The sequence below is a fragment of the Miniopterus natalensis genome, chromosome 18 (assembly GCF_054644295.1).
Source record: "Miniopterus natalensis isolate mMinNat1 chromosome 18, mMinNat1.hap1, whole genome shotgun sequence".
In the NCBI taxonomy this organism is placed as follows: Eukaryota; Metazoa; Chordata; class Mammalia; order Chiroptera; family Miniopteridae; genus Miniopterus; species Miniopterus natalensis.
Genome location: NC_142098.1, coordinates 32,724,525 through 32,747,120, shown reverse-complemented (window position 1 = coordinate 32,747,120; position 22,596 = coordinate 32,724,525). Strand labels below are relative to the sequence as shown.

At 43.3% G+C, this 22,596-nt stretch overlaps 1 protein-coding gene and 1 non-coding gene across 3 annotated transcripts in view; both read right to left on the bottom strand.

The window, feature by feature from the left end:
- Positions 1–4,734: 4,734 nt before the first annotated feature.
- The window catches only part of CSNK2A2 (casein kinase 2 alpha 2), a 34,938-nt gene continuing 17,076 nt past the window's right edge, over positions 4,735–22,596 (bottom strand). The window contains exons 5-12 of one of the 2 annotated variants that reach the window (XM_087826623.1): positions 20,437–20,496; positions 15,563–15,646; positions 14,692–14,802; positions 14,368–14,469; positions 13,799–13,899; positions 12,648–12,796; positions 10,878–10,971; positions 4,735–5,156 (exon numbers count right to left, since the gene is read on the bottom strand). In XM_087826623.1, coding sequence (XP_087682749.1) covers positions 10,895–10,971; positions 12,648–12,796; positions 13,799–13,899; positions 14,368–14,469; positions 14,692–14,802; positions 15,563–15,646; positions 20,437–20,496 — 684 coding nt within the window. In that variant the 3' untranslated portion in view covers positions 4,735–5,156; positions 10,878–10,894. Of the gene's footprint in view, positions 5,157–6,747; positions 10,972–12,647; positions 12,797–13,798; positions 13,900–14,367; positions 14,470–14,691; positions 14,803–15,562; positions 15,647–20,436; positions 20,497–22,596 lie in introns of those variants that run through there. The other variant, XM_087826622.1, reaches the window with a different exon arrangement.
- On the bottom strand, positions 17,034–17,182 carry LOC148091051 (small nucleolar RNA SNORA57). Its single transcript, XR_015716075.1, has one exon. It is a non-coding gene; the product is annotated as a small nucleolar RNA SNORA57 (small nucleolar RNA).

Sequence of the window (22,596 nt, the reverse complement as noted above, 5' to 3'; positions counted from 1 at the left end):
CATGACTGCAAGAGAGGGGCGTAGTTTGCTAGCCTGAAGTTTGGGCAGAACCATCACAGAAGTAGCAACCAGTCCTGTGCCCAGCCCAGGATCTCTGATCATGAACAAATACAGTCCTGCATTTAGATTGCATATGTCGCCTTGGTGGGGGAAAGTGTCAAAAGACACAAAAAGATTACAGCAAGTAAATCAAACCCCTATCAGTTCATGTCAAAATGAGGGATAAATTTCTGATTATTGCGACATTTTGTTTGTAATTTAAGATATTTGAAATATTTAAAATGTATTAGAGGAGCTGGTACTTTAAATTTAATTGGAATGCTTCAAGGAATTTGAAATTGGTTCTGTGATTTTTAATTTAAAAATGCCTAAGAAAATTTAATTAAGTTTGTAAACAACGGATGTTTAAAATTTTTTCATTTATTACACCTATGAGTTTAAGCCTTAGATATGTTAGCATTTGCATGCTTAGGAATATTTCATCAGATTTTTGGTCTTTCATGTTAGCTATTGGAAGTGTTTGTGCAAATCAGATTAAATAAGTGGGTGACTTTTTTTTTAATATCTCTTTATTGATTTCAGAGAGAGGAAAGGAGAGGGAGAGAGAGAAAGATAAAAACATCAATGATGAAAGTCATAGATCAGCTGCCTCCTGCTCGCCCCCTGCTGGGGACCGAGCCTGAAACCCAGGGGTGTACCCTGATTGGGGATCATGCTTCAATCTCCTGAATCCTAGGTCCATGCTCAACCGCTGAGCCACATCTGGCGGGGCAAGTGGGTGGCTTTTAAGTGTCTAAGGAAATTGGGTTGTGTGTGAGCAATGTTTATGGTTTAACCCATTAAGTTTTAAATTAATTCAGCATTGATCAAAGATTAAGCCAAAGTAAGTGTTCATACTTATATACAAAACCAACTAGTTTGTAGCTATAACAAGGTTTGTAAATTGATTTTAAAGACAGGAGGCAAATTAGATTTTTAAATGTACAGCTTTAATAACCAAGATATTATTTAAAACTCCAGGAACTTTAAAAATCCTTTTCAGTGCACAAAGCCCTGGTGAGATGCTAAAACCCAGTGGGCAGCATCTGTTCATGTCCATCCAAACCCAGAAACTCAGAGTACCTGGCCTCCGAGAGACTTGATACACACTGTAAGGCAGAGTTTATTCTTCGCCCCTCCTTGCTGATGGAGATGGGAAAGAGCAGCAATGAGTAGGGCATTCAGCTGGCACATGGAGGAGCACTGAATCCAGTAGTTATATCCCAAGTCCATCAGCCCTGACAACATCAAGAGCCAGTGGTGGGCAGATGAGGCTCCTTCTATTGTGAGGGTGGAGTTCAAATGGGACTCTGTTGGGCCCTTGCACATTATAGTTATTTTTAAAATTGATTTTTAAACTTACACACATTAATAGGCACTCTTTTTGCTGTACAGTTTTAACAAAGGCAACAAATCATATAACCATTGCCATATTTAGGATACAGAACAATTCCATCACCCCCAAATTCCCTCATGCTACCTTTGTTGTCAGGCCCTTCCCCCCCTTCCATTGCCCCCTTCACCCCTGGTAACCACAGATCTGCTCTCTATCCCTACAGTTTTGCCTTTTCCAGAACGTAATATAGATGGAATCATTCAGTAGACAGACTTTTAAATCTGGCTTCTCAGCACAATGTGTTTGAGATGCACATTATTTTAAGATCGTGGGATATTCTGTAAAGGGTTGCTCATCCATGCCAGCACTCAGCCCCCAACAGCCAGGGATGTTTTAAAAAGTTTATCAGGCCCTAGCTGGTTTGGCTCAGTGGTTAGAGTGTTGGCCTGTGGACTGAAAGGTCCCGGGTTCGATTCTGACCAAGGGCACGTACCTTGGTTGCAGGCTTGATCCCTGGCCCTGGTCTGCGCACGTGTGGGAGGCAGCCAGTCAATGTGTCTCTCTCACATCGATGTTTCTCTTTCTCTCTCCCCCCCTTCTACTCTCTCTGAAAAGCAATGGAAAAAGGATCCTTGGTCGAGGATTAAAAAATAAAAACAACATAAAAAAATAAAAAGTTTGTCAGCTCTCTGCATGCTTACCTTTGAAGTCTTCTCCATGGCATTTTAAACATTAAAAGGCAGCCATTTTTCATATTTAAGATGAGAGTTTTTCTGTAATTTTGAAAAGATCTTTAGAATTTGCTTTTGAAATTATTTGGTTTTGTGGTTGTCTCACTCTTACTAATCATCATGAAAAAAATATTTTTAAAAGCAAATATTGAACCTAAGCAATAATGAAGTTCACAGGATTGGAAAGACATTTGATCATGTTTATTTTTATTTTGCAACTTTATGTTAGAGCCAACACCTTATTTTTCAGGTTGCAAACATTTCTGTAGGCCCCTGGAAAGTCACAGGCCCTGGACACCATGCCCCAAGTGCCTGACAGAGTCCCACGAGAATTCCATGACTAAAGGCATCACAGTTCCAACCCACACTTGAGAGAGAAGGGAATGGAAGACTGCTTTCTCTGAATCATAACAATGCCCTTTCTTAAAAAAAAATTATATGGTACAGTAGCTCAAAATTTTTGAGTTTATCTTACAAACATACTGTGTAAAAAAAAAATGTATGTGCAAATCATAGCAATACTGGTAATAGTATTGAAGAGTCTATCAATAATGGATGGATAGGAGTCTATCAACAAGGGATGGCTTCCACTGTGGTACATCACATAATGGAATATTATGCAGCCATGAAAAAGGATGAGGTAGATCTATATGTTCTAACAGTAAGATTTTCACAAGTGAAAACACAAGTTGCAGAAAAAGAATGGAGAGTCTGATTACATTTCTGGAAAAATAAGTCATTATAGCTTTAAAATGTTAGTAAACGCATAGGAAATAAATTGGAAGGTATATAACAAATTTAACTGTGGTTACCTCCAAGTTTCTGTGTGCATGTGTATGTGGTTGGTGGGGAGGCTTTTATTACTTTGATATAACGTGACATTTTTACCATGAGCACATATTACTTTGGTAATCAAGAAAATTCAATATTACTTTAAACAACCCAAACACAAGCAGGACTACTGAAAGATGTGACTTGTTCTGAATTTCCAAGCATGTGGTGGATAAGTGTTAGACTGGTCTTGAGTTAGCAGGTCTCTTGTCCCTTTCTCTAAAGGCCAAAACCACCTAAAAAAACCCTCCCCTTCCCCTTCTTTCTACAACCAATCTCCCACTGAGCAGTGATCATCCACAAAAAACAAGATTATCTTGGTTGAGAGGTTTCTGGAAAACAAGACATTCATTCTGAGGAAGGAAATTGGAAGATGAAGCTAGTGTTCAAATTCTGCATCTAAAGAACTCCCATGCCAACGACTGTGTATCTTCTCCGAAGAGACCCTTTCTGTCTGAAGACCCTCAAACATCGGCGTGTCAACACGGCGAAAACCTGCTATGTAGACAGACATGCACACACAAAGCACCATGTCCATAGGCTTTTCATGCTCATTATGAGGTATTGAGATGCCGTCCCAGAGATCTGGAAGACCAACAGAAATTTGCAGAATTGTAAGTCAAAAAGGGCCTTGTGAGAGAGACCGCTTGAGGACACTAGGTGGGCGATGGAGCTGGAAAGTATTAAGTCCATCCATTCGGCGCCCTGGCCTTACAGTCTGCTGGCGGTGGGCCTGCGGGCCCTCACTCACTGGTGTCCAGGGGCACGCATGGTCTTGAGCTCCCACACCCGAGGAACTGCTTATATATGACAGAAGCTGGTTCAAGGGACACTGTGACACTGTGGTGGCTGAGGGGCCTCTTTGCTTTCTCCCCATAATTGCTTCAGAAACTGAAGCAATTCAAATCCAGGAGTGTCCACACCTGGATTGCCGGTCACCTGTTCCGGACAAGCAGCAGAAAAGACAGGAGAGAATGTGCGGACCACATGGTTTTTGTGGACAAGTGGGGGCCCCATCCAGCTGTCCGGGTGTTGGGCTCTGCCTATCGCTTCTGCTCTCTACAGGCAATGAGAGGACGCAGGCCACCGCCAGAAACGAGGCCGGGCAGCCACCAGGTTGTCACTGCTTTCACTTCCCCATGACAGAGCTGTCCTAGAAGGGGAGGACTGCAGGAGCCGGGGAAGGCTTGTTTTTAAAACAGGTTGAGCGTGTCCTCATGACAAATACAGCCAGTGCTTCCATCCCATCCTTTCAATGCGATCAGGGTTCCAGGCCCGGGATTTGGACCCGAGCCTGGAACCCTGCCCTGCCTCAGGACAGCAGACTCAACCATCCTCCAAGGTAAGATGCTTCTGTAGAAGGGGGCTTGGGGTGAGGACAGGGGATGGGACTGGGAGGTGGAATAGATAAGGAGACAGGAGCAAAGGGAAAGCAAGGGGGCTAAGGCATCTTCCTGAGTTCACTGAAGTGACACTTGCCACCTACACCACTGGGTGACTCACCTGTTTTGGAAGGACGAGTCAGGGAAGGGCAAATTCGTGTCCAAGGCATAGCCTGGCTTTCCGGGCTCACCGAGTCTCCTTGAGTCGCCTGCCTCTTCCCGGGATGAGCTCACCATTCTTCCTCAACGTCTCATCTCTGTTGTGTCCTTAAAACCCGCCCTCTTCACCTCCGGGACTTCCCCCGTCCTGTGCCTAGAACCTGCCACAAATGCTCCTCTGTCACTCAGTCATCTGTGGCCACGGGTCTCAGTTCATGGCCCTTCCATACTGAAAACTCTCCATACATTTCTTTTAAAACCTTTTATTCAATAATATATACTTTTAAAATTATAATATGTAACTGCCCATCATGCCATATATGCCCCCGTTCCCCTGCTGCGGAGTCTGTGGTCTGCTGGAAAACAGGCGGCCACGGGACACGTTGAGGGGCGCGGGGAAGCAACAGTAACCAACAACCATTTTGCATACCCTTCACATTTCCCATGCTTTCTGGGTCAGGAGGAAGTCAACCGGAAGCCAAAGGCGTGTGAACCTTTTACATTCGGAAGTGAGGTTTGATATACGGTGGTGGGCTGCCCTTCAGCTGGTCTAGTTCGTGCTCGCCAAACCTGCCACCGTTTGTGTCTGCTCACGGAACGTGATCTCTCTACACACGTTAAGACGTTTGATTTGGTTCTTGCTCTGCTTATGGAAAAGTGAGAGGAACCGCAACAGACCTGGGGAGAGAGATGGGAGGAGGGGAAAGACGGCATTAATCGATCTGACCGGGAGTGAGGACGGGCCTCCCTCGGGCGGGCGTGGCTTCCTTCTCCTGAAAAGGGCTGGGAAGGTAGGAAGCTTGCCTTTCCCAGGCCACTTTGTGGAAAACCTAGTAAGAACCGTATCGGGTTTCAAATGGTACCCTTTCCAAACTTCCTCTCCTGATCACCATTAACACAGGCAGTCTTTGCACAGCCTTCTTTGAGAGCAAGGGGAAAGTTTGGGACACTGCCTGGATGACCACATCTCTTCCCCTCTCAGGTCCAGGACACTGACCCTTCGGTGCAAACCAAGCTACAAGTTCCACAGTCCACTCTAGATCCCTATCAGACCTGATCCAATTTACTGAAGACAGCTTGGGACTAAGAATTAGATGACTGTATTTACAGAGGGAAAGGGCCAAGTCCACTAACAAAGAGCAAAAAGGACAGCACTTACAGGGGTGGGCAAAAGTACATTTACAGTTGTTCGTATTGAAAAAGACATGCAAGTTATGATTGTTACAGCTGTATTAGCTCAGAAGTGTGTCACAGTGGCAGTGTGCTCACAACTATAAACCTACTTTTGCCCACTCCTGTATTTTCTAGTGTCCCCTGGAAGTGGCTGTCTGGCATCGCCTGAAACCTGTTTCTCCTGGCACAGTGGAGTAGGTGGTGAGATGCCAGCCCAGAATTCTAGCAGCAGACTCAGAAAGGCACTACAGCAGCAAGGGAAAGGACTGTGCACCTGGGAGGCTGTCACACAGAAAACTTGGGGTAAAGGATGGATTCTGCTGCTTAATATCTGAGAAAGGCCTCATGGTGTAAGGTTAGAAAATGGCTGTTTGCCTGTAAGCACTTCAGACACTGATTTCCAAGCATCCAACTCCAGAGGGACCAGTCGGGAAGAAGAACATTAATTAAAGACACCACCATCTGCCAAACAGCATGTGCCTGCTAGTGCTGCAAGGAACCAGGTGGGGACTTTCATAAATGCAAAGAGCACTGCCGCAAAGGCCCAAGTCGTGCAAAAAAACAGGTCAATCCCAAGAAGCAGGTGTCTGAGGGGGTGCAATTCATAAGCAAAGTACCAAGAGACAGCCATTCCCATCACGACATTCCAGTCCCACCTCTCCCGCTAAGTCTGCACACCACAGTGGTTGCTGCAACCACCACACATCTGCAGTTCAAGGTTTATCCCTCCTCTCCCCCAAGAGACAGGAAACACAAGTTTAAGGTCCTCATAGCAGTGGCTTGTTGCCCTCCTGGAAAGGCTGGTGGGGATCAACATTTTTATTTAAGCAAACAGGATTTCACATGGCAGTTTTCTTCCCTCTTAAGGGCAGCAGCACAGAAATCGTACACCAGTCATCCAGTGATACACAGAGGTGGTCACTTGTGTCTGACGTGGTCATTTGTAAAGGATCACCAGTCGGGCAGTGTTGCTTTTCTGCAAACAGAAGGCAAGTCGGCTCTGCGGTTCTTGAAGATTTACCCAAGCTTTACACTGGGTGCCGAGATTTCTGTCCCAACCTCTTAGTCACCATTTACAGCAAGAAAAGCCAGCAAGTGAAAAACTGTTAATTTATTGAGTCAATGAAAGTTGTTTTTGTTTTTTTTTAAACAATCCTCAATACATGTAGTTCAGGATTAAGTATCACATTTGTAGCACATTGTTGAGTCTCTACACAAAAGTATGCCCCATCCCATCACCTCCCCAGCCTCTACAGTTCCTGCGTGGTGTTGCTTTCAACACATCCATGTAGCTCAAAAGCGCGTTTTCTTAGCTGATGTTTTCCCACTGCCCCTTTCCCACCCTGGGGTTAGTTTTAAAGGCAGGACATTCACTCTTAGATTTAAGCTCACTGACAAATTCTGGTTTCCTGTGTGCTCATGTGGACCCTGCTTTTGCTTTCGAAAGGGTTTACATCTCAATGGCCCTGACTCTGATCGGCTGTTACCCGCTCCCCTCCACTGGTAGGAGGGGAAGTTTGCTTCTTCCTGTGGGTGCTCATGCAGTGCCACAGGTTTCTAAACTATTTTATCTGAACTGACATTAAAGGAAACTATTAACTGGGCTCTTAGATCCATTTCAATGCATATATAAAAATTCCTCCAATTGTTGCTTGTGTCCCAGAATAATTCTGCTTCCATCCTCAGCAATGCAGCACCCAGGAGAACCTAAGTCATTTCCCTGAGTAGGCCCAGACTGAGCCCCATGGCTACCAGCGCTCTCTGGGACTCGGTATCTGCCTTGAGAGCACCTTTTGGTCCCACTGGACCCAATCCCGGGGGCAGTGTCCATCTCAGGGCACACTCCAGAACATGACCTTTGTGCCCCCTAGGTTCTCTCTCCTCAGGAAGTCACATTCCATTCTCAAGATCTACCTTTTGACTGTCTTATTGGTCCCCTTTCTCCTCGTAACAGTCTGCTGCCCCAGCCTCTCTCCCAGCCCCCAAGGATTACAAACGCTGCTATCTTCTCTAATGAATCTGTCTGAGAGCACCTTCCTTTTCTGTGCAAGGGAATACATTTGCTTTGAGCCTCATGAGTACCGATGTGCCGGAGAATGTCTGTTAGGAGACCCAGCTGAGTGAGTGATGCTTGAGTGCCCCGCAGAACTGGCATCGGCACACGTGTAACTGGTAAGAAGGCCCAGGAACGCTTGGTCTGCGTTATACAGTTGATGGCTTCTCCCACCCAGACATCTACCACAGGGACAGGACAGGCGCAGGCCAGCTGCTATGGCCCTGGGGAGAGCGAACTGCAAGTAAACTACAGATGAAAATATCGGCAGTCCTGCTCTCACCATGGATTTCTCAGCTGAGGCAGATCCCTGCAGTAGTTACCTTACTGTGGTCGACAGACTAGGATACACCATCTGTATTTGGCATAGGAACCTTTGTTCTCACCACACCAGGTCTATGTTCTCAAACATAGGCAGTACCTGAGATGATAGTGTAATACTACCCTGTTCCCCACAGTTTTTGCTTTTCTTTAGGAAATAATAAGTCCCTATCATAGGCACTTTTAATCTGTTATAAGGTAATGAAGCAAACAAAATACCTAATGAAAATTACTGAGATGAATTTAAGAAATATGCTAACTGAAAAGGATATTGGGTGGGTAAATCTACCTTAGCTTAGTCTAAATATTAGAGACACTCTCTCTCCCTCTCACACGCGCACACACACGCGCACGTGAGCGCTCATCCCTCTCTTGCGGAACTATGACCATCTCCTAACCCCGGCAGATGCTGTATAATCTCAGGGGAGCTAGGTCCATCTGGACACACAACGGTGTGGAGATAGGTAAGAGAGAAAAGGTTTGGACTGGACTCACTTGTTTGGGGGAAAAAACAACCTACAGTCGCAGTCAGCCAGCAAGCTGGTGTAAAGACCAGACTCGGAAATGAGTGAGGTTTTAAACTCAGTTCTGCTGTATGTCTAAGGCATGAGGAGAGGTAAAGTATAGGTGGTAGGAAAGTAAACTGTATGCATGGAAGGAGGCACTGCTCCTGTGTCAAAGCTGCGGCTGCAGAGCCAGGACAGGCAGGAGGGCTGTCCGCACCTACTACACCACGAGCAAAGGAGAGAGGAGAGGCCCAAGTTAACCACCAACTCTTCTCCAGGTGCTTTTACTGCCTCTGGGGACCTACGGGAAAGGAAGAGGGTATTATTTCACCAAGACCCTCCTGTAGTCTCCCCTGCCTGCTCCAGACAGGCAACCTAAAGGTGTGGGAGGAGGGTATGGGTACAAAGTAGGTGGAAGCAGGAAAGACACACAGTGGCACATCTCCCTGATAACAACCAACAGTTCAGTGTTGCCTCCACGGGCATATTAGAAGGCTTCTGACAATCCCAAACACTGTGTTTTACTGCCTGACACAGCAACATAGGTTCAGCCAAGAGCTCGTGTCTTGTCTTTAATTTTTAGGTAAAACAAATGTATACGTTTATATACAGAATGTGCAATGCAGGCAGGTAGTATAGGTATAAAAACCTTAACTGAATTCATTTCCTGGCTTTGGGATCTTTTTATTTTTTTAATCCATAAGATCAACCCTATAATTAAGAGTTTTATTTGTATCTTAAGTTCCCACCAACCAGATGACAAAACTAGAATCTACATTTAGAGATAGGACCTGCTACCAATACCAATGTTTTATTGGAATATGGAATGTAAACAGATGCTTTTAAACAAACAGTCTAACTTTATAAAAACGTATGGCATTATTAAATAGTTAATTAAGAAATCCTAAATATGACGTGGTGGCAGACCCTCTAGCCGAGGTGTGGAAGTTCCCACAGCTGTGGTGTAGCTGGGGTAAGGGGACTGCTGCAAATTATGTTGGTGACCAGTCCCCCAAATGAAATCAGCCCTATTTTTTTTACTTTTTAAAACAAAATCTAGCTTCCTTTGCTAACGTGAAGGCTAGCACAATGGATCCCAAGCTTTGATACTTGCTCCGGGAGCTTCGCTTACTCCCCCAAGCCCCTTGTATGTTGCTCTCTATAGTGGCTTGTGTTGTGGGGCGGCCCTGCCCACACAACTCCAGGCCCTGCACACGAGATGGACTATCTTTGCCATCACGTTCATGTACTGCGCATCAGAGCTTTGAAACACAGAGGAATACCCTGATTACAGCGGGAAATCATTTCTCATGGGGATAAAAAAAAGGCAGAAAGGGGTGGGGGAGGGGAAGTGTATTTTCCTCACCCAAGAGGTCATTCCTGAATCAATTCTCATAGAATCTTTTTCTCCCTCTCCCTCCCCAACCTGCCTGAAGACTGACCTTCCAGCTTTAGTTGTGGTTGTGAACAAAAAGTCTTTGTTTCAGAGAGATGCATTAAAATAGGTACATACACAGGGATGTGCTGGGAAATGGTGCAGTTGCCTTACAAGGCTGCAAAAAAAAAAAAAAAAAAAAAAAGCGCTACACAAAAAAAATAGCAACAAGATTTTATGATTAGGAAATCAACAAAGGTTACAGTGAGCTCCAAGTTATGCACCTAGCATCTAACTTCTGATGAGACAGATGGACCTGTTCTGGGCATCACAAGGTTTAAAGTGACGTCTGCTGACATCCAAGGGGACTCATGACTGACTGCAGTTTGCTCCCAAATTAATTCACTTAGAGGAAACTGCAGGGATGAGGTACATTTCCTAGAGAGCTCATGTCATAAAAAAATACATAAAACATGAATTTGTAAAAGAGTTTAAAAAAAATACTGTCACTGTTTTAATATCTCCTTTTGTAAGTGAGGCTGGTGTGTCAGTACAGACTGCTGACGTGTTGCTAAAACTTGAGCCTGAATCTCACCCAAGGAAACACAGACCACAGTGGAATAGATAGGAAGTCAGATATTCAGAGCTTGTTGACCGATCGGGTTAATTCAACAGTGGTCTCCTGTTAAATAAAGGTAACTGTACAACAACTCCGAGTCTCTCGTCTCCCATGCATTCCACAGGGAGAGGTCCCTCAGATCCTGAACTATGTGCAGCGTCTCGCTCGCTGCCAGAGCGGCAGCTCCCTGTAGACTAGTACTGGGGAGTTTCTTTTTGACAGACTTTTAGATCTTTACTCTTCTTTGCGCTTAGAAGGAATGACTAGAATTTCTTTTTATCACACTGTAGTTTTCCTTCAAGATTTGTGTTTGGTTGGTTGGTTTTATTGGCAAGCATCAATGCCGCATTACCCGTCGCTTTCCAGTCTTCATCGGGCTGCCGTGAGACCACTGGAAAGTACAGCATTATCCGCACAGGGCTGGGACTGCTCCTTCACCACGGGGTCTGCAAGAGAACAGGGTGCAGTCAGCAGGTGGGCTGGGCAGTGGGAGGAACAGTACGCCGAACCCAGCCCTTCCACAGAGAGAGAGACAGAGAGACAGAGAGAGAGACAGACAGTCTCTCTCTCTCTCTCTGTCTCTCTCTCTCCCGGGGAAGGCAGGCCCAGGAAGGCAACAGATATTACAGATCAGGGAAGTGCTCCTATACTTCCTCAGAGTACGAGTGCAACTACTGAGACTCAGGGAAAGAGCAGACAGAGACACTCATTTCCCACTGCCCAAAACTTCTACGAATTTTCTTACATGTTACTTTCCTTGAATGCTAACACCATGCCCAACCCCCAATTTCTTCAAAGCATGTGCAATAAGCAGCCCTTCAGAGGAAAGGGTGAATAAAAAGCCATTAGAAGACCTAGCCATTTTAAGCAACAGTAATTAAAGAAAACTTTTAAAACAGGAGTATGAAGTGTAAGAAGACAAGTAGACAGACCAAGAATCACACATTGTAAATATGAGTGCTCTTAATTCAATCTAACTCAAAGGGCACAAATGGCTTTCTGTGCCAGAAATTGGAAGGAGGACACGAGTTGCACTTGTCTGCCATCTGAACACTGAAGGGTGAGACTTTTAAAATTTGCTGTAGACTAATGCTTACGGGCCGACAGGTTCAAGACCACAGAGCACTGCTATCTTCAGGCAAGTCTCAGTTAATCTCCAGAGGAGAGAAAGGAGGAGGAAAGAGAGCACACTGGTCAAGTAACAGGCAGGTTGGAAGTTTTCATCTTGATTCAGACAGTAAATTGAGACAGGCCACATAATCACCCTTATTGTGTCTCCTCTGACCCCCCCATGCTGCTGCTAATAAAAATGTGAGATGTATCCTGGCTGGTGTGGCTCAGGTGGTTGGGCGTCGCCACCCTGTGCACTGGAAGGTTGCTGGTTCAGTTCCCGGGCAGGGCACACGCCCAGGCTGCAGGCTCGATCCCCAGTAGGGGGCCTGTAGGAGGCAGCCGATGAGTGATGTTTTGCTCTCACATCCATGTTTCTCTCTCCCCCTCTCCCTTCCTCTGTCTCTAAAAAAATCAATAAATAAAAAACCTTAAAAAAAAAAGGGAGAGACGTGCTTCATCAGTGGCGAGAACTGCATACATGCAGAATAAGCAGCCACACAAATGGAATTTATACACATCCTCTGAAGAGCTTAGAATTCATTCAGACAGAATTTTAGTGAGGTCTTTCCATACCTGTTTTCCTTTCCTCAAATTCCTTTTATTTATTTAACTTATTTCCTTCTTTAAAATTATACCACTGGTCACATTATTTTCAACTACTTGTTTTCTGTGGGGGGGTGAGGGGCAGGGGTTAATCCTTGATTAGGTTTCCACATAAATGTATATATTTGAAAAATTTTAGATACTTGTGATCTATCAACTCAGGGCCACTGGGAACGGTTTACAGATGCATGTAAAGGGAGCCACGGCAGTGAACAAGCAAACACCTTTGGGGATCAAGAGGCAGATCTGCCCAGTTGTCTCAATAGTCTAGAAATAACAAGGCCAAATTCCAATGGAATTCAAATTCCAAATACCTAGACTTCTCTTGACTGGCCTCAAAGATGAAGAGTAAAATAATTTTTCCTTTAATAAATGAGGCCTCTGAAAAGAGCCCCTAGAGACTCACAGAAGTATGGATGTTCCATGGCCTCTTTGGCAGTCAGTCTCTGTTGATGGTCGTATCGCAGAAGTTTGTCCAGAAGATCTAGGGCCTCAGGGCTGACAAGGTGTCTGTTCTCACTATGGATAAAGTTTTCCCAGCGTTTCCGTGAATGTCTGAGAAGAAAAGGGGAGCATAAGTATTCTGAGACTAAATTCAACAAGAATCCTTATGTAGCAGGGTGAAAATCAACAAAATCTTAGAATACTGCACCAATTACAAGCTTGTTAAATCTCATTCTTGCTGCTACCTGCCCTAGCCGCATCCAGCACACTCGGTAACATTAATATGATCCTCAAAACAAAACAGTATTCAGTGACTGATAAACAGAACTAAAACTTTTACATCTGATTTGGATGTAAAAGTTTTAGGCGGTTTTTATTCAATTCTGGGTGAGGCACGGTGGCGACTAATTGTTATTATTCAGCCATTATATTTAGAGAGCAACTGGCCTTAGAAACATGGAGGTTTCATAAAATACTATTTGAAAATTTTCAACACATTTACTTTTCAACAGTAAATGTTTAAAATATGCTTTAAAATTTGCTACCTTATAGAAAATCCATCACACAGAAGAAATTGTTTCTTATTCAAAAAACCACAGCTTTCTAAGGTTTTTCCATTAAAATAAGCATATGCTATACCAGAAAGCTTTTCTGTAACATTATAATTTTGTATTACATTTTCTACTAATAAACAAGCTCTTAGAAAAGTAAATTATTAGAAGACACATGTCAACAATGCCCAAATATCTCAAAAGAAGTTAAAAATACACATGGGGAAAAGAGGCTACTTCAATTTTGAAACTATTAGAAGGGGGAAGGGCTTTAGAAAGTGATTTCAGCCGTGGTGGGTGCGGCTCAGTTGGCTGAGCATCGTCCATGCACCAAAAAGTTGCTGGTTCGATTCCCAGTCAGGGAACATGCCCAGGTTACAGGTCTGGTCCCAGTCGGAGTGCGTACGGAAGGCCATCAATGTCTCTCTCTCACATTAACGTCTCTCTCTTTGGAATCAATAAAAAAATACTTTAAAAAGAACGTGATCTCGGTTAACCTTTCCATTTCTGCAATGGGTAAGTTAATACCTCCTCTCCTTCTTTCAGGATCCCTCTTACTTACTGTCCCAGGATATCATTGAAGTGTGGGTCTAGGTCTATGTGATACTTCTTCAGATACCCATACAGCTCATCTGTACCCAGGACCTTGGCAATGCGAACCAGCTGAAACACAAAACAAACTGACCAAATCTCTGAGCACAGAACTTGCTGCAAGCCCGTGAGGACGCTGTGACAAGCAATCAGAGGACTTCCACCTCACTGTATCTCCAGGGACCAGATAGAGATTCAAGCCTGGGGCAGACGGGCAGCAGACCCAAGGACTTGAAGCTCACCTGAATGAAGATTTCCAAACTGCCTTTAAAGCGATAACGCATCTTATAACAAGGTTCTTCTAGAAGCTGATGATTATGGGGACATCACAATCTAACTTTGAAGTTGGGTATGAGAGAGCGCTATCTTTGGGGACCTGGTAACAGCAGGCAAAATTTTGTGAAATTCTTCACCCTGAAGGAAGGCTTATATGTGGACATCGGGTGACAGGCAGTGGCTCAAGGATAGCACCCTATCAAGAAATGCGACTTTCTTGGCATCTGGCCCCAAATGGGTATGAGCCCAATGGTGTTTGCTCACCTGGTCATAGTTGTCCTGTCCATGGAAGAAGGGTTCCTTTCGAAAAATCATGCTCGCTAACATACAGCCCAAACTCCACATGTCCAAGCTATAATCATACATCTAAGGAAATGCAAGACAACCAGCCAGTCAACAGTGTTACATTTTCCTGAGCCACCCTCCCACCCCCCAAAAAGGGGTAGCTGTGGAAAATCTGAAATGATCATTCTGAGGTGGAATAAAGACTAGGTTTTGAATGTATCCAAATTGACTAAATAAAAACAAGGAAAAAGCAAAGCCCTAAGGAGAAATAAGAAGAGCCCAGAGGTGCTTCACTAATTTTACCTGGTAGTCCACAAGGAGCTCAGGTCCCTTGAAGTACCTGGAGGCCACGCGTACATTGTACTCCTGAGCAGGATGGTAGAACTCTGCCAGACCCCAGTCTATCAGTCGCAGCTACAAATACGACAAATAAAACATGTGAAAGAAGTGTTTCTAGATACCTGTGCCTTAGAACAAGGTAGCACGCCACATTAGATAATTATTTGGCCACGTAAAAAAATGTTAGCAAGTATGCTGGCTAAGAAATTATACTTTTAGCAACTGCGTAAGAGATTGTTTCTAGGGCAGAGCACTCAGGGTCTTACTTGCTTTTTCCTTTTTAAACTTAAATTACCCTGGCTTATTCTCTGGAGATTAATAGAGCTTGAGCTTTTTACTGGCTCCATACCACTTGTACGTGTAACATTCCCCCATCATTGACAACTTTCATTATAAGCTGTAGTCATAACAGAAAGGGTGGGGATATACGCCGCACTCCAGGATTGAGGCACTGCTCTAGCTTCTCATTAATCTACTACTAGTTGATTCATTTACTCTCCAATTGGGGACAACCAGAATTGGATATCGAAAATAGGAGGGACCCAAGTGTACTTTTAAAGGCCAGGAAGATTGGTCTGGGGGTCATTGAACAGTAGAAATTATCAGCTGTAATTTGTTTCTTGAGGCCTCAAGAAAACCGTGACTGCAATAAACAAGTGACTACAGTCAAGCTCAGCTGTATACTTCCCTTGTGTACTATGCTTATGCAAAGAAAGCAACATTGGAGCCTGGGAAATAAAGAAGCATGGGTCTTCAGAAATCACCTATGTATTGGTCAGAGTGTTGGTCTAAGCCTTTCAATGAAAGGCTTGTTGCTGCCTAGCTGTTATGGTACCTTTTTCTGTTGGTGATCGATCATGACATTGTGAGGTTTCACATCCCTGTGCATGATTCCCTTGCTGTGGCAGTAATCCAGAGCCTAATAGATAAGAAAGCACAGAGACAAGTAAGCAAACCCTCTACCACCCTCCCCAATGCAATCATATTATTTGTTTGTGACAGCTTGACTTGAAGTCTCCCAAGAGCCAGCTTACTGTCTGTAACAAACGAGAAAAAACATGCTTCGGAAGGCACCCCTTGCTCTCTGCACACCATGCTGGCAACTGGGAGAAGGGGGGCTATGGAGGGAACATAAAGGCTCTGATGAAGGGGGAAATGATACGCTTCTTTCAGCATTCCTCTCCTACTTGCAGCTGGCCACCTGGATTTAGAAATCATACATTAATCTGTTCAAATTTTGTGTTTAAAACCAGATCTGGGAACCTCACTGCAGTCACCTCTCATAGTGGTTCAAATGACATGCAGAAGTCCATGTGGACATGAAGAATGACATCCAAATATATCTTTCAACGTGGTTTGTTTTTTAGATAAGTGTTCCATGTGGGTTTTCTAGATTAGCACACATTCTAATATTAGTGTTGTCCTTAAAAAAAACCTCGTGGGCCAGTTGGTCTTTAAGGATTATGATCATCTTATTACTCTAAGGGAGGAAATTGCTTCCTGTAAGATAGTTGATCTGCAGATAAGATTTTTAAGTGTACAAGTCAATGATTTGTTTTTTAGTAACTTTATAGAGTTGTGCAACCACTACCACGATCCAGTTTTGGAGTTTTTCCATCATCCTAAGAATTTCCCTTAAGTCTGCCTGCACTCAATCCCCACTCCTGTCTGCCCTCCATTCCCAGCCACTGGTCTGTTATCTGTCGCTATGATGAGCCTTTCAGACATTCATAAAGTGAAATAATAAAACATATAGGACTCTTTCTTCATTCACTCAACATGTTTCTAAGTTTCACCCATGTTGCTTTTTTCTTGCTGAGTAGAATTCCACTGTATGAACGTACTAGTTGGTGGACATTTGGGTTGTTTCCACTTTTTGGCTCCATGAATAAGCTGCTTGTGTTCATGTAAAGTCTCTGAGATGAGATATGCTTTCATTTCTCTTGGGTAGATTCCTAAAACTGGAAATGTTGGATCACATGCAGGTTTACATTAAGCTTTTAAAAAAATCTTCCTCGTTTCCAAAGCAGCCGCACCATTTCACATTCCCGTGAGCAATGTACCAGGGTCTCAGCTCCCCTACATCCTCGCCAGCACTTGTCACTGTTCACTTTGTGGTTACAGCTGTTCTAGTGGGTGTGGGGCAGTCTCTCACTGCAGTTTTGATTTGTATTTCCCTGATGAGTGATCAAGTTGAACATCTTTTCTTGTGTTTATTCATTAGCCTTAATCTTTTCTGGACAAATGTTGATTCAAATCTTCCACTCATTTTTTATTTGGGTTGTTTTTGTTATTATTTATTTTCCTTGTGTCCCGGCGCTTGAGGACAGAACTGACGGACTAGAAACCGTCAGCACTGAAGACATGACGCCGAGGGGGCAGGAGCCCTTTCCTTCTGCCTCTGTGCATTACAGTGACCAGGACCACACACCAGACCCCCGCCAAGAAGAGAAGGGTTGTTTTTATTTTAAATAATTAAAAAATTTGCTCCTAAATTTCCCTTTTCTTACACAATATAGCTATTTTCATAAATTTCAATGTTAGGCCCTTTGGCTAGTCTTAAAAAGCACTGAAGCCTACATGAGTCCCACAATATACTCCCTGAGTAATAATAATAGCAACCCAGAATCTTGGGGTACTTACTATGTGCTTGGCACTGAGTGGTCTTGATGGAGTTTTCCATGGGACAAGGTTAGGGTTTCTCAACATTGGTGTTGACATTTTAGATTGGCTATTTCTTCGCTGTGGGGAACTGTCCTGCACACTACACGATGTTTAGCAGAATCCCTGGCCACTACGTACCAGGCTGCAATAGCAGCCTTCTAACTGTGACAACCAAAAATAGTTCCCCACTGCCAAATGTCCTCTGGGAGACAAAGCTGACTTGATTGAGAACCACTGGACTAGACTAGCAAGGGCACTGTACTAGGCATCTTTACGTGGGAGGGAAGACATAAACCAGGGAATTATCCCTGGCATTAGCATTCAAGAAATAAGCAAATTTTGCTTTCTCTAGACATGAAAGACTATACAGTGCCTGATGCTTTTTATATGAAGGTCCCGAACAGGCAAAACTAAACTATGGTGGTTGCCCTGGCCGGGTAACTCAGAGTGCTGTCCCGATACACCAAAGTTGTGGGTTCAATCCCTGGTCAGGGCACATACAAGAATCAACCAATGAATGTATAAATAGGTGGAACAACAAAAATCAATGTTTTTCTCTCTCTAAAAATAAATAAATAAATTTTTAAAAATAAAAATAAAAACTAAACCATGGTAGTAGAGGTGAGAATATAATCTTCAGAGAAGGGGCTACTCAAGAGAAAGGGCACAAGAGAGCCTTTTGGGGTATTCATAACATTCCCCACCAGCTTTATCCAACAGAACTCCCTGCAATGACAGAAATATATCTGCACTGTCTAATATGGTAGCCACTAGCCACATGAGGCCACTGGATACTTGAAATGTGAATAGTGTAGCTAAGGAACCGAATTTTTAAGTTTTACTTAATTTAAATACCTACATGCGGGCAGTAGCTACTATATTGGACAGCATAGTTCTGAGTAGATGTGGGTAAAGGTTTCACTTAGGTAAAATTTAAAAAACTGTACACTTAAGATTTATTGACTTCATTTATGTAGGTTCTACTTCAATTTAATTCTCTTTGTTTTATTTTACAACAAAGCTGTAGCAAGACTCCACAGTGGCTCTGTGGCAGTGCCTTATGAAACCAGGGCCCCTGAGGACAGTCTTCCCTGAATCTGAATCAGATTAGACCCTGGGCAACTCAGTGAGTCACCGAGCAATCACTCTGTAGCCATCAACCTCAGTTTCTACATTTTCAATGAAGTTAAATATTTCCTCTTCTCCATCCCCTGCCCACTCATCCCCAAAGAGAAAATCTATCAAGTGTTGACTCTGCTATTTTGCCTAATATTTGCCCAAATGAATTAGGACTACATACCTGGGATGTGCAAAACATCTGAGGAAAGGAAATTCAGTAAGGGAATTAATTCCTTTTGCCAAGTTTACTAGTCAGACTCCCTGTAGAGCTACTGACTTGCTTTTAAATTCCTTGGGGAATTCTTTCAGTTTTAAAATCTCATAGTTTCTGACCACTAAGCATGGAAGATGTTTTTTGAGTTTCATCTGGGGTTCCATGCCTCCCTCGTTAGCAGAAAGTATGCCTTTATCGCCTAGCTGCTATCTTTAGAAAACAGATATCAGACACCAAGTGCCACCTGAATGAGCAGCCTGTGAAGGCGTGCACCACTGGGATGTCTACCAGTGTCTACCCCAGCACTGCAAATCTCTCCCCACAGAGGCCTTCAATTCCAGTCTAGACAGGACATGAAGAAAAGTGGGATAAGTCAAGCTCTATCTTCATTTTTCTGATCTTAACGACACACAAAAAAGACCCATTAGATAGAAGAGTAAACCCTTAACCCCACCACCTTGGCTCTAATGACAAGTGGTTTGTGCAACTGCTTGTAAGAAAATACATTCACTTCTCAGAGCTAGTTCTTCAAATTCCCATTCCCTAAAGCTCAGCCTTAATTTAACTTGGTATTTTGTCCAAGTGATGATTCACAATCACATCGAAACTCCATCTTGGCAATTTTCTTCACTAATGCCAACACCTTAGTCACTTCTATATTCTTTCAGAGGTTCTTAAATTGAGATCCACAACCCCCTTTAAAACTTTAAATAATACTGTATATTTACACATGCATTTTGGGGTGAGTTCACTGTTTTCATTAGATTCTTATTGCTCCATGACACTAAAAATCTTAGGAACCATTCACTGATCTATTCCATTTTACAAACCTTTTTAGAATTCTTTATGTAAGTGTTTACCTATACAAACTAAAAAAGGTGATTTCTCCATCAATCAGTAACGCTTGAAAGGGGCAGGCCTGAGGTTAGGCGGTCTCATATAAGAAGGGAATTACAAGAGACGGCAAGAAAAAGACGGCCCCCTGTGCCTGCCATCGTACTGTGCACGCTCTTCCACGATTCGACTTCAATGCTCTGCCCATCGAGAGCTGGGGTCTACCCCCCACCCTTTGAGTCTAGGCTTGACCATGAGACTTGCTCTGGTCAACAATTAGCAAACATGACACAGCAGAGGCCTGAAAAGTGCTTACACGCCACTTACATTCCTGCTGCCAGGAACCCTGAAGCCAGCACGGGAAGCAGCCCAGACCAACCTCCTGGAGGACGAGGCCTCAGCTACTCCGGCTGCCACCCCAGACACGTGAATGAGGCCACCCTGGACCATCTTGACCAACCGGCCCCAGTTAAGTGTTCCCAGACCAAAAGACTCACGCAGCCAACTGACAGAATTGTGAGAAATAAGAAATTATTTCTTTTTAAAAAATTAATAGTATCAATTAAGCACCAAAAGGAAAATCCAAGGGACAACAAGAACTTTGAAGAGGCAGGTTCTAATCCCTGCTGTAACGTCCCTGGTACGCCTTGACTTGGCCGTGATTCCCAGTTCCACTGGAAACTATCTATGTGAAGATCTCACGATGGGGGCCTCAAGATAAGGGAAAAACAAAAAACCATCAAAACAAAAACAAACAAAACCTCACTAAATACTCTGGGTATCAGGCACTATCCTGCGCGAGTCCTCTGTTCTCTCAAAATACTTCTCCTTTAATGAGTGAGCCTGAAAAAAATTCATCATTTATGAATGCCACTTACTTTAAGTAGTTCATACATATAAAACCGGATATCAAAGTCTGTCAGGATCTGGTAAAGTTGCTGAAACAGATTTCAGAAGAGAAAGTTAATTTAGTGTCATTGCATCCTGTCACCCCAAATGCTGGTCATTATTCTGTAAACTTCGTGCTTGAGTCACTAAAGAACCCCAGAACTTTTACTATCGGACCTGAAACAAATGGGGACACAGTCTAAAGATGAGGGTCTAATACTTCAGTCTTCAAAAGAAAAAAAGGAAGGAATTCCAGGGAAGACATTTACTCCAACTTGGTCCTTTAAAAACCTGTTTAATGCTCCCTGATTCCAACCCCCACAACTGCACTATTAGGGAGATAATGTCCCAGCTGTCCAACTGCACTTCAAACAAACTCGCCCCACTGCAGCACCACGTGCACTTTAGAGAACCGAGTTCTGGGGAAAGAAGAACCCGAAAACCCGCATCAGCCCACGTGGTAAAACAGTGGCGGGTGAGCTTGTGAAAGAAACACCGAAAAATGAACTGCTACAGCACTTGGGCATGGCAAAAAACTTTAAAGAATCTATACCCTCCACTCTCCCAAAACCAATTCCAGGTGAAAAAAAGAACACTTCACAGGCAGTTTGGATGGGAACTAAAGAAGTGAAATGTTTTAGGGAGAAGAAAAAAGGAGGGGTGGAGGGAAATGTTACAAAACTGACTCACAAATGAAAGTTTCCATTATTGATAATCCAAAGACCCACCCACTGGGACATTTTTTTAAAAATTTATTTCTAAGAGGCAGAGTAGCGTTTATGAATCCGGGTTCATTAAAACCACAAACCCTTGTCAGAAACTACACACTATTACTTTTGATAATTCCAAGTAAATCTCCTTTCCCATCAGTACAAGCAACACTTCTTATAAAATTAATTAGCACATCTTTATGAAATATATTTTTTCTCTTTATTGGAAGACTCAGGCAATAGAGAATCTCTCCAAGGAGCAGAGACGAGTGTCTGTGTAAAGCGGGGGGAGGTAAACTACACATTCCTATTTGTTTGTATCTGTGAAAATGGTATGAGATTAAAGTGGTATCATATATACGTGGGGGGGAATGGATAGTTGGGGCACAGGGGAATAAAGGAGACTTCTCCTGCATACCATTTCATATTTTAGATCTGTGTAAACACATTACCTATTCAAAAAAATTTTTTAAATTTGTTAAAAATAAAATTTAACATTTTCTAAGAACGCCAGGACATTTCTCAAATGTCCACTTTTAAATGACAGTAACTCTCCTTTTGGCTTAGTAAGACTATCTGATTTCATCACGCTCAGGCAGCAGCCAGCTCAGGCACCACAGGGAATGAAAACTTACATCCCAGAATACATACGGGTGTGCTGGAGCTGCTGCCCACCGGAGGCTGACCTGGGAAGGGACTGAACTGCACTCAGGCGCAAACACCCACCACTTGTGCTCGGGAGATTCAACAGTGTAACAGCCCAATACCCAAGTTTTTAGTTCTCCCCAGCACACCCCCAACCTGTGTGTATAGACCATGCCAAAGATACCATCTCTGTGCATGTCCGATCAGCTCCTGCCGTAAGAGTTAAGGAGATTACTCCCAGAGACAATGCCAAGTTGAACCTCAAGTCAATACATAGGCCATGAAAGTGAAAACAGCATTTTCTAACCCTCAAAGGCCTGGGATATTTTATTTCCAGAAAACAAATATGGGCTATTTTACTAGCTGGACTTCTATCTGTGGAAAGCTTTCCTTTCCTCTCATATCATGTGGTAACTATACCAAGCATCTGTGTAAATGAATGTCCTTTTGACTGTCAACACAGTATTTTCAGCTACTCCAACCAGTACCAATTTTATGTGGTACAAAAGATACTAGTTGAATACACTGTTTAGGTTGAATATGTTCTAAGTACTATCATGTATCTTTATATCGCTTTGACATATACGAAGTGTTGTAACTAATGGTTTCAAGGAGAAATTGACTAAAACAGTACCTCTACTATAAAATGAAATATTAAGGGAAAAAATGAGTAAGGCCATAAAAGACCTGAACTAAATTAATAAGCTTAATATAAAAACTGACCATGGACTAAAGACAGAAGGATCAATCATCAACAAATTCCAAATAATCCACATTATATTGACCGGGTTCTCT